Source organism: Girardinichthys multiradiatus, chromosome 1 (assembly GCF_021462225.1).
Source record: "Girardinichthys multiradiatus isolate DD_20200921_A chromosome 1, DD_fGirMul_XY1, whole genome shotgun sequence".
NCBI classification, from domain to species: Eukaryota; Metazoa; Chordata; class Actinopteri; order Cyprinodontiformes; family Goodeidae; genus Girardinichthys; species Girardinichthys multiradiatus.
In genome coordinates this window covers 33,207,720-33,219,855 of record NC_061794.1, presented here as the reverse complement: position 1 = coordinate 33,219,855, position 12,136 = coordinate 33,207,720, and the positions used below count along the sequence as shown (strand labels likewise).

The window sequence follows — 12,136 nt, the reverse complement described above, 5'->3', positions numbered from 1 at the left end:
AAGCAAAGACCAAGATCTTCAGACTAATTTTGACTGATTTATAAACATAAATATAACTTACTGTAGTTTAACCCTGTTACAGAGAGGGGCAAAAACATTTTCTGCCAACCCTGTAGTTTTTTCTGTAAAACCTTTGTTCAGTGTCTATGAAACCAATAAACAAATTTTTCTCAAGATTGACATGAGTGAACAAAAGAGAGTCAGAGAAAGTAGTAGAACAGAGACCTGCCAGGGATTTCTGACTGAGAGGAAGAAGGAGAAAAATCTGAATTAAGAAAAAAAGGGATTCAAAACAGAAGCATGTAGTTAGGAAAAAAGGAGAGGCACAGCGAGCAGCTTGGGGTTTTAAAAGCCTTCATTCAGCCTTAAGCTGGACTTGATGGATGCAGAGAGGCAGGGAGGTCTTAACTGCACAGGACTAAACTGGAAGGCAGCTGCGGGTAATGAATGGAGCAGCTACTTCACAGGCAATACACCAATCAGTTCAAACTTGACTTTTTTCTCCTAGATTTAATGATGAGAAGGAAGTACCTTGGACAGGAAGGTTGCTTCCTCCTTAATTGATGAGTTCCTCTATATTTCTCTACGATTTGGCAATATGATACATAAAAGCCTTGCTTTCTTTAAGTAAGCCCAAAGCAATCCTCCTGTCTGACCTTTACTCTTCCTGATCACTCCAGTTTTACTGTCTCAATTTTAAATAAACACACTTTCTGCGTTCACCTCTCAATGCCACAGATCACTCAGCAGCCAGAAGATAGCACTGTGACCATGAAACCAAGAGGAAAGAAATGGCCAAACATTTTTATAACAAAAGCTGCAGTTGTGTAAAATGTCTGCAGATCCTTATCACACAAAAGGAGATGATAAAATAATTATAAGTCAAAGGAACTAAAAGGTTTGGACTGCAGTCAGCTTAGTTTAGCACCAGATGTTTCCTTGGTGTCCCATTATACTATTTTAGTGCAGAGTTTCTGACTTGTGGCATTTTAAATGTATTCACTCATTGGCTGGTGATACATTTTTGCAACTAATGGGAGTTGGAGTATAACAATTCAAATTCACATTAAAGTAATCACCACGTTTATTCCATTCATTTCATATTTACTGTGTTAACATTCAATAGTTTTTTTTGGATTTCTCCCTCTTCCCAGCAGCCTGCAGGCTCAGGTTTGTAGCCGGCTTCTGACTAAATGCGCTTATGGGAAAGGCACACAAAAACTAGAGTTAAAGGACATTAAACACCTCAAGGAACATGTCTATTAATTTGATGCGGCTACGGGGGCGTATTTAGGTAATTTAATACATTTGGCCAATATCAGAAATCCTACCTCAGCAGACCCGGCGCGACAGCAGAGTACTTGTAGTCCATAGCCATTCGCATGCATTTTCAATAGTTCGGCAGTGATATCGTTGGTCACAATCTCTTTATTTTTTTATTAAGTGAAATCTTAATAAACCGAGTATTTGAATATATTTGAGTTAAACAAACCTACATTTTTGCATAAAAACAGTATAACATTTTATTTAGGGTCACAGAAAGCATATTATTTACATTTTTATTCACAATTTTTGCCACCATCGTCCGCCATTGCTGCCTGAGCTCCGATTCGACTCCCAATGAATTATGGGAAATTGTGGGACACGAACTACAAAACTCCACTGTCGCGCCGGGGCTGCTGCCGTATTCCGATCTATCGGAAGTAACAAAAATTACACTGTGAACACGTTGAATGATAAAACTGAAGTGGTAAAAATAGAGTCGCTAAAATCAAGGCAGTGAATGAAAACAGGCAACGTTAAATTTGATAACATTAATATTTACCATGTTTTCATTTTAATGACCTCTAAATTCACTGATTCTAATTTTCACAGCGGTGAAATTAATCACATGTTGGTTTTTACGGGACTCAATTTTACCATGTTCAGTATTTCACACCTTCAATTCATTTCAAGTTAATTTTTGTTACTTTGACCCTTCATATCCAGGGGACTAAATGACTAAATCACAAGCTTGACCTCAGTTTAAAGTTAACAAAGAGTTAAAGCAACGCAATACAAAACTTTATATTTTTCTCTAATGAAATAAATGCATTTCATGAATTGAACTTTGCTTTCAACATCCTCTCAATAATGGAAATTTGCTCTTTATCTGTGTCATTTCATCGTCATAGCAAATTAGCAGAATGTTCAACAACACATTTACTAGCACCCCTGGTAAAGATGAGCATATATCTTTACCAGGGGGGAAGATAGACTTTAACTGAAACTGCGTGCTTTGATCAGATGGAATTTATAAAGAGCTTTTAGGGAACAAAAAAAATCTATGTGGGTTTGGCAAGAAGCAATGGAAGCACCTCATGCCCACAGTTAAGTATGGTGGCAGATCTGTGATGCTGTGGGGATCTCCTCAAAAAGGTCCCAGGAATGCTTTTAGAGTGCATCCTTAAAAACAGGTAATTCAAAAGAATATGGTGGGCTTTGCCAGTAAAGTGAAACTAGGTCACCACTGGGCTCCTCAGCAGTATAATAGTCTAAAACATATAGAAAAATCAACAGTTCATTGGAGACAGAAACAACCCTCTTCGAAGGCCAACACAGCCCCTCTTATCAGAACACTGTGGGTGAAGTGAAGAGTAGAGTTAATAGGAGAGGACACTAGACTCTGTAAACTACATAGAAACATTGTGGAAAGAGAAATGGTCAGAGATATCGCTCTCTCTATGCCTCAATCTTACAAATAGGTAAAGAAGACAACTTATTGCCATCCTCTTGGCAAAAGGTAAATTGTAAAAAGTATTGACAGTAGAGGGAGCCAATAAAGTGTCTGATTTTGTTTAAAACTAAAATATTCCCCACTAAATAAATGTACTCAAATTAAAGGCTGAATATTTCAATATTTTTAATTGTGAAACCATGCTACTTTAATAAAAGAAAGCAACAATGAGTTACTCTATGAATGCGGCAGGTGCTGTACACAAACATTTCACATTTCCATGCAGGTTACTATGAGATAGATACTGACAGCTTATAATTTCCTCAAAAAACAACAGTTCAAACATTCCTAAACCTTTCTTTATAACAAAGAAATAACAATAAAAAATCTAAAAATGTTACCAGGTGAAAGGAGATAAATAATAAAGTAAATGTGAAGTGCTTGAAGCAGATATTATATATATATATTTCAAGCAGATATTTTTTCTACTTTCAAATAAATACAGGAAAAAGCTACCAGAACTAGCTGTGAGAGAAGTCTCTGAACAACACTGGTCATATATGACTATAATATAAGAATAGTCAGAGGAAATCTTATTTATTAAGATTTAGTCTTCTGTTCTTAGGACATCAAAATATCTGTTATGTCCTGACTTTCCTCTTTTTTTATTTGAAGATGCAAAGCTGTCATGCTGTCTTTGGATGATGACGATACCATGGAAATAAATCAAAGTCGTACTAACTTACATGCTGCAGTTACAAACAGTTTTAGGAGGATTTCTTTTTCAAGATAAGTGGTCAACTTTAATACGATGAGCAGTTTTTCTTTAAACTAAAACAATAAAAACCTTGTTTCGATCTTTCAATATTGGTCCCAACTGTTTGCTTGTTGACTGTTGCATTGAGGTCATTACTCTCTGTTCCCTCTTTTGGTAGTGTTGGCAAATTTATAGGCAGATTCACCATAACATGCATTGAACTTATTCGTATACATTTAGGCACAGGGAATAAGTCATTTTCTAAGGATTTAGAGAGCCTGTGAAGTCCCTTACAGAAGCAGATGAAATGCTTCATATGCATGTAATTGTTGAAAGCAGAGAAGAGCACGAGCAACAGAGAAAAAGAAAACCATGTGAAACGCAAACAAGAAAGGAGATGTAAGAAGAATACAACAGAAGTCCTGATTCAATCATATCCATGGAGTATGTTTTTCACTGTTACAGTAACGGAGTTGCACTGCTTGCTTTAAATCTGACTGCTTGTCTCCAGAGATTGCTCCAACACTAGTTTTAAGCACGTCTTTGTGAGTAGCACAGCTCGAACGTCAAGATTCATACATTAATTTCCAGCATCTTCTCAAGCTCAGCGCACAGGGCCTAACGTAAACAATGGAGCTATTAAACAAAGAGATAGGAGAACACCACGAGCTCACAGTGCCTTGCAAAAATATTCACATTTTGTCCAGCTACAATGTTGGGCATTATGTGAATGGCCAGGAGCTGAAGTAGTACATAATTGTGAAGTGGGAGTAAAATGACTCCCACTTCACAATTATGATGTTTTTGACCTTTTTTACAAATACGAAATCTAAATAGTGTGGCCTGGATTTTCATTTATTCCCAGAGTCTTAAAACTATGTTTTGCTGCAATTGGGGTGTGTCTCTACAAGATATGAACATCTCCAGACTCAATTTTGTGCCCATTCATCTTTGCAAAGTAGGACAAGCTTAAGATTTAGATTTGGACTTTGACTGTAGAGTTTGACCACTGCAGTATAAGCTTTGATCCGAACCGTTGTACCTCTAGTTGTATGTTTACGGAAGTCCTGCTGGAAGGTGAATCTCTGGCTCCATTTAAACTCTTTTGCAGCCTCTAACACATTTCTTCCCAGGACTGTCCTGTGTTTAGCTCCATCCAACTTACCATCAATTCCAGCTTCCCTGTCCCTGGTAAAGAAAAGCAACCCCAAGCATGATGCTGCAACCCCCATGTTTTACCATGGAGATGGTGCGTTCAGCATGATGTGTGGTTTTGGTTTTCCAATTTGTAAATTTTGAAAACAATGAAACATTTTCCTTCCCCTTCACAATCATGCCTTTCCATTGATACAATATCAATAAAATCCCCTAAAGTTTGTGCAAAATATGAAAAAACTGGGCTGTAATAGCTCAACACAGGTCAGACTGCCCTTTGTCAAAACAACAAACATTTGTAATGAATAATTTAGCCCTGCAAAAGCTTTGGATAATTAAAGTTTTTTTTCCCCCAACACGTTCTATTATGCAACACACATAGATTTAAACTAAGCGAGGCAAAGAACATGCTGCTGGGCATGACACTGTACATCAGAAGTGGCAAAGTAATTAATATTTCACCCACTCATTTCAAATTAACGGCACACAAACACGGTCAGAAAATGCAGTTGCAAAAATCAGTCACTCATCAGGAGTCTCACACAGTTTCAGCGGGGTATGATTACAAAACATCTTTCCTCATTTCTCTACAAATACAATGTGAAAAAATGCTGTTTTCCAGTGACTCTGTGGTCAACATTACATACCACATCAATGCAACATCCTGTATTCAAATCTGGTGAATGACCTTTGTCACTTTATGGCGAGAGAACTTCCACTACCGAAGGAAATCATCCCTCAAAAATAACTCATGACAAAAGACAGCCGTGATGGAGGCCTTGACGTTTGCTTTCGATCAGTGTCGTGCACAAATCCATTTTTTAAACTTTCCTTCAGTCCGGTGTGGTGTGTTTGGGTTCTCTAATGCATGTAATCAGCAAGCTGCCCACTCTCATTCATTATTACATTTCAAACTGGCCTGAAATGTTTGATATAAAAAACAAATAAACAATAACAGCCTCACAGTGTTATGGATGCTTGAAACAGAAAAAAAAAAAAAACAGTAAAAATGGAAAGACTGGCACAAATTACATTTCCTAACTCAAGAATTGCTCAAACCAAACATGTCAGGGTTGCTGTACAGAAACCTGAAGGGAGAGCATTTACAAAACGGGCAGGAACTTTTAAAAAAGATGTCAGTGAAGTGGATAAATGACCAGCAGGTACTAAATCCATTTAAGAGAACACTTTAGGCTGATTCTGATACACCTTTGCTCCCCTTTGGTTTCATGTATAGAACAACAGGCGGACCCTCATCTTATCAACAATGTTTTTTTTTGGACTCAGTTGATGTCATGCAAATTCTGCAAATAAGCTCTACAGCAGCTCACCAATGCATAAAAGGGGTAATGGATTGGGGTCCCAATTAAGAAATTTTTAATGACCAGTCTTTCACTAAACCCAACTGTCTATAGCCGTTTCCGTTTTATTATATCAGCCACTGCTCAAATTAGCTGCGTTTAGCACAGCCAAAAGGTTAAAATCTCATCCAGTTTTTATCTGCATGGTCTGAAGAACTACATTGCAGAAAATGCTCACTTATTTTTCTTTTTATTTATTCTAGGGTCACAAAGTGTTTTTTACCCTTGACCTTGACATTCACAGTGTCACAGTGACTGTATTGACTGCTGCACCTTTCTGTCTGTCTGTATCATGTGACCTGCTCTGAACGCTGTGTTCAGACAGCTTCTGGAGTAGGAAGGAGCTGCTAGAGAGCATCTGAAACACTAGCCATTAAACTTTAGAATGTTCAAAGCAAAGTGCTAAGCTTATGAAGCCGCAGATTGACTTTGCAAGTTTTTTCTCCACACAATTACCTGAAAACACACAGAAATACACTGTATTGTCAAATGTGTTCGCTCACCCATTCAAATAATTGAAATCAGGCGTCCCAATCACTTCCATGATCACAGGTGTACAAAATCAAGCATGCAGACTGTTTCTACAAACATTTGTGAAAGAATGCGTCGCTCTCAGGAGCTCAGTGAATTCCAGCGTGGTACTGTGTTAGGATGCAACCAGTACAAGTTCACTCGTGAAATGTACTTGCTCCTAAATAGTCCACAGTCAGCTGTCAGTGGTTGTATTAGATAGTCGAAGGAATTGTAAAAGCCAGCAACTCAGCCACAAAGTGGTAGGCCACATAAATTGACGGAGCAGGGCAGGAGATGCCAGGGTTCTCGCCAAAGCATCATAGCGGGCCAGTATGCCGAAAATTGTCGCAGCCACGCTGTCACGCTCATAAAAAAATAAGTGTGGCGGCCCTTTGACTGACATCTGGCCTCCCTCTCGGTGTGGTTTTTATGTCAGCTGTAGTGCATGCGCAGAGTCTGCTACTGCTTCCTTTCACCCTATGCAACTGCTAACGGTAAAGCTTTATAAAATCATGTCAGCTTCAAAGGGTGGGTATAAACGCCATCATATCATGACGGGCCTGCAGACGAAAATAAAACCAGGGTACATACTGAATAGTTTTTGTGCACCCTTAATGCTAACCTCACAGTTGACTGTATAGGACACAGAAAGGATTAACACATGTTCTACAGTAACAAATTCATAGCTTTGAAGGGCTCCCCAATTCTTTTGATCTGAAAACCTAGCTGCCTCACCATGTAGCACAACTCTTGGCTCCAAATAATATAACAGCTTTTTAGAGTCAGTCTAACAAAAAGTATGTTTTCATGGAGGCACACAGCATTCAGCTATTATCACTTAGCAATCAGCTAATTGTAATTGTGTCTGGATAAGCCTGGTATACAGTATGCAAAGCTTCTCAGCTGCTTACAGCCATCATAATTCATTTAACCTATTAGCCTTCAGCTGTATTTAAAAATTACTCACTGAGCAACAATCAAGCCAAGACAAGCAGAGTGGATAAATGAGTGAATTAATCAGCACCATTTTTACAATCTAACAAAGTCTAAAAACAACCTACAAATTTTACTCATCAGACACTTGTAAACAGTTTTTTTATAGAATATTTTTAAACCATGCAGAACAATTTATTTTTGTGCTGCACGAGCCAAAAGTGGGCTATGGATTAAGCCCATATTTCTCTTTAATGATGAAGCACAAAGCACTAGGAGGCAACTCTGAAACTCTGAAAGTCTTTTGAAGCTCCCACTAGTCAGCCCCACAGATTTGACAGACTGCTCTCTTTTTCTCCTTGTTTGCTGAGAAGCTTTCTGAAGGTCTGAGCTCAGTGCAGGTTAATGGCTGAGCAGCACTGAAGGCTCATTTAACACTCGATCATATTTCATTAAGGCTGAACCTAATGATCTCCTCCTATAGTGCACTTGGTCACAAAAGATGAGGGTGCACATCAGGAGAACAAAAAGGAGGCTCTTAAACTGCATTAAAAAAACCGCTGATGACTGTAGAACAGCTGCAAAGCCTCAAACATTGGGACACTGCAAAGTTTGTAGCTGTCAAGCTGTCAGACCTGATACATCTGATGAAGAAAGGCTAACTACCGCAAGCCATTGATTTTATCTTGGATAACTTTTAGGCAATAACAGCAAGATAAAAAGCCACAGCATATATATATATATATATATATATATATATATATATATATATATATATATATATATGTTGTTCTCATTACAGGACACACTGCACATTTAAAGCCATAATAGCAATATGCAATAACTTCTTACTGTACCCAAAGGAGGCAGACTTCCACTTGCGGCAGGGGATGACCCTTCTGTAACCTTCGGAACCTAACCTCCCGGGATTTTCTGTGGCTTCAACCGGCAGTGATGCATGCCTCCTATGGAAGGACAAACAGTGTCACAAAGCAAACCTGCGAACATATGACGACAGATGTGAAGGGCAAAATTCTCATTGTGAAACGACCGCTCAGCAATCAAGCATTCATTTTCCCCTCAGAGGTTGACATCTAAAAATATAATGTAAATAAATAGAGAAATGGCTTCTGGTACCACTATAATCTACTACAATCAGCTTATAAATTGTAGCTGCTACTACATCAATGAGCAATAAACTAGTATCCTGTTTATGAATATACATTCAATTAATCATTTTTCTGTAATTTTGGAGGAGTTTGTCCCTATTTTCTTTTCAATTCAATTCAATTCAGTTTTATTTATATAGCGCCAATTCACAACACATGTTGTCTCAAGGCACTTCACAACAGTCAGGTACATACATTCCAATTAATCCTAACAATTGAACAGTGCAGTTGGAGTTAGCTTTTTATTCAAATTGGATAAAAGGTTTTTCTATCTAAGGAAACCCAGGAGATTGCATCCAGTCAGTGACTTGCAGCATTCCCTCCTCCTGGATGAGCATGTAGAGACAGTGGACAGTCACTGGCGTTGACTTTGCAGCAATCCCTCATACTGAGCATGCATGTAGCGACAGTGGAGAGGAAAAACATCCTTTTAACAGGAAGAAACCTCCATCAGAACCAGGCTCAGTATGAGCGGCCATCTGCCACGACCCACTGGGGGTTTGAGAGAACAGAGCAGAGACACAAAAAGAACAAAGAAGCACTGATCCAGGAGTACTTTCTATGGGAAGGAAAAGTAAATGTTATTGGATGTAGCTCCTTTAGTCGTTTCACCTAGAAAGAAAGAACAGATAAACTCTGAGCCAGTTTTCAAGGTTAGAGTCTGAAAAAGAGCACAGAGTTTGTTACAGTTAAGCTCAGTCAATCGCCATGTCTAGGAGAGAGAAAGGGTTAAACACTAAAAGACAGGGCCATGTGGATCATCTGTAGAAGGTGAGCATTAAGTTGTTGCCAGCAGAAGCTCGGACGATTCCCCTCTCCAGAAAGGTGTCACTGGTAGACACAGAGCCAGGCCAGGTGTTGTTTCTAGGAAGAGAAAAGAGAGAACAAGGTTAAAAGCTGAAATAACAGCAAATAATGCAAAATTGGAGAGTAGTGTGAGAATGTAGCGAAGAGGATGAAAGTGGTCATTATATCCTCCAGCAGCCTAAGCCTATAGCAGCATAACTACACAGAAAGTTTCAGTTCAGATTATTGAGTTAAACGGCGCTTATTTACAACAATGTTGTCAACCTTTGTTGTAAAAAGTACCCACAGTTACTGAGCTGGTTGTTCTGGTCTTTAAACAGCATTTGTACAAGAAACTGAGCAATTTTGGGGTATAAAGTCAGGATGGAGAATTTGTTTTTATTGACGACATCTTGTGGGATTGCTTTTGCACTAATTGTTTAAGCCAGCTTGCTAACACAAATCTGCCTCTGAGGTCCAGAGAGACAGCAAAGGTTGATTGTGCCATGTCTACTGCCATTTGCCGCTGCTTCGGCATAATGAAATATTAATTTGAAATATGCAAATGTCTTTACAGTGAATAAATTCAGAGCCATGGACCTTAACTAAGTATGAATGCATTCTGTTTCTCCACTTAGTTACTCCAGGGGTTGCAGAGTCGAATTCTGTGATCTTGTTTCAAACCTGAAAGCGACACAATGACTTCAGAAACACTTAAACAGACGATTCTCCTCCCCAGACAGGGATGTGCTGCAGCTGAAGTTTGTTTGCTTCTTTGCCTTCCTCTATTATTCTCAGCATACAAGTTACTATACTGTACTATCAGTTAAAGAACGATGTAAAACTCAAACCTGTTGTGCCATGCACTTAACTTGTTAATGTGTTTGTTTAATGACGTTCAGACCATTGTGATGCCTTGTCTACCTGGCTTGAGAGATATTCTTCTCTGCTGACTGAAGCAAGGTCACTGATATGCTCTAATAAGCAAGATCATTTAACTTCTGTTCTATATTCTTCACAATGGATTCCTGTTAAGTTCAGAATTCATTTTAAAATAGGTAGCAATAGATCCTTTAACTAAATATTTATAGTATCTTGTTCTCTACATTAGCAAAATCAAGATCTCTGAAATCTAAATCTGATTTAATGAGATTAATAAAGTATTTTTCAAGTGGAATTGAACTGAATTGAATTCAATTGAATTGAATTAGGACAAAATGCCTACAATTTTGCTTGCTTGTCATAAAGGACTTCTAACCTTGTCAAGAACCAAGACAGAGGACATGGTAGGAGTCCTAGATACTACAGTTGAGTCTCTGTCGCCAGAGGAGGACAGGTTTCTGTGGTCCCTAAGGTCTACCCTGGCTTTGGGTGTGAGACAGCTCTACAGCAGTGTTGAACCACAGCACTGTCACCTCCTGTCCCTGCAGATAAATATCAGCTCAGATATTTTGTCGCTACATCAGAGGACTTTTTAAGGTTAGACGTCTTTGTGAACTAAGTGCCTTTTGGTCCACACAATGTGCCGTTTTAGAAATCCATCTTCAGCAGCAGAAAACTGCTGTTCTAAAGCTTTTGTTTGCAATAACCTATCATCAAAAGAAGCTGCAATTGTGCATCCGCTGTGCTGCTCTTTTATAAATGCAACACTTTAATTCATTTGGCACAACATTGTGCTTCATTAATGATCTCACAATTTATTAACAACAATAACATGAATAGAGCAAATATTGGAATTGATCAGGCAAGCTGTGCATTGCTGCTGTTGCTTCGAGACACAATTTGAGAGTTTGGAACCTCCAACACATCAGCCAAGCAGAGCTTTATTCTCCTCACTGTCATCTATATAATAATGGTTCAGCTGTATAATCCTCGTCTCTCTGTTTTCTCAGCGGAGGAGTAAAGAAAAATAAAAGCCTCAGTCCAAGGCTTTTCTACAATGTATGCAGTCAATCACTAAGCTACATTTTCTTCCTCACAAGCTGCCCTGATCTTTTTGGAGTTGATTCAAATAAACACAATATGAAATTTTAATTAGCGTTAATTTATTTTATGGTCTGTCAATTACAACTGCCCTCCATCCCAAAGCTCAGCAGCTACACGTTTATGAATGAGTGAAAAGGGCATTAGGATGAGAGGCAGTGTGAGAATATTCACTGAAGAACAATCCAATGAAAGCAGGTCACTGTGAAGCTGTTGATCCCCTGCCTGAATATCTCAGCCAATTTCTAATCACATCTGAATAAAGCCATCCATTCTGATTTCACAACAGCGGACCAATTAAACACAACTATGTCAGTAATCCCCTCTCATTAGACAAGCAGCGTGGTGGAGAGTATACACCAGCATCACTGACTTCTCTCCCACAAAAACCTCTTCCAAACCAGTGCAAAGCAATCCAGCAGGATGGGGCCTTTTTTATTTATAGCGCCAGTGCCAAGTTCAGAGGCTTCTGCATTATTAATGATAATGAAACCTACTGAGCCATGTTGCACAGAAAATGTTTAAAAACAGCCAGTCTCACTGGTGTCACGCTGTAGCATATTAACATGGTGTGAGACTGTGAGGCTGCTGTGTGTTGTCAGCAGATTGCTGTTATGACAGTTCATGTCATCCTCCTGCTGGTTCAGGTGATAAAAAGGCAGCACTAAACTGTAAAACGATGGAAAAATTCACAATGACAGTTAATGCTGCTGCTACCTGTAACGCACTACGAGGCTAGGGGCCTGACTGCGGCCAAGTGTGT

General features: G+C 38.9%; 1 protein-coding gene across 6 annotated transcripts in view; it reads right to left on the bottom strand.

Moving 5' to 3' along the window:
- Positions 1 to 12,136, bottom strand: part of LOC124868191 (IQ motif and SEC7 domain-containing protein 1-like) — a 147,866-nt gene that overhangs the window by 92,790 nt on the left and 42,940 nt on the right. For 5 of the 6 annotated variants that reach the window (XR_007038275.1, XM_047365176.1, XM_047365184.1 and 2 more), the window contains one exon: positions 8,293 to 8,400. The exons of the other annotated variant lie outside the window; for it this stretch is intronic. Coding sequence is in view for 4 of the 5 variants with exons in the window: in XM_047365176.1 (XP_047221132.1) it covers positions 8,293 to 8,400 (108 nt within the window). In the remaining variant the exon portion in view is untranslated. The remainder of the gene's footprint in view (positions 1 to 8,292; positions 8,401 to 12,136) is intronic. 6 annotated transcript variants of the gene reach the window in all.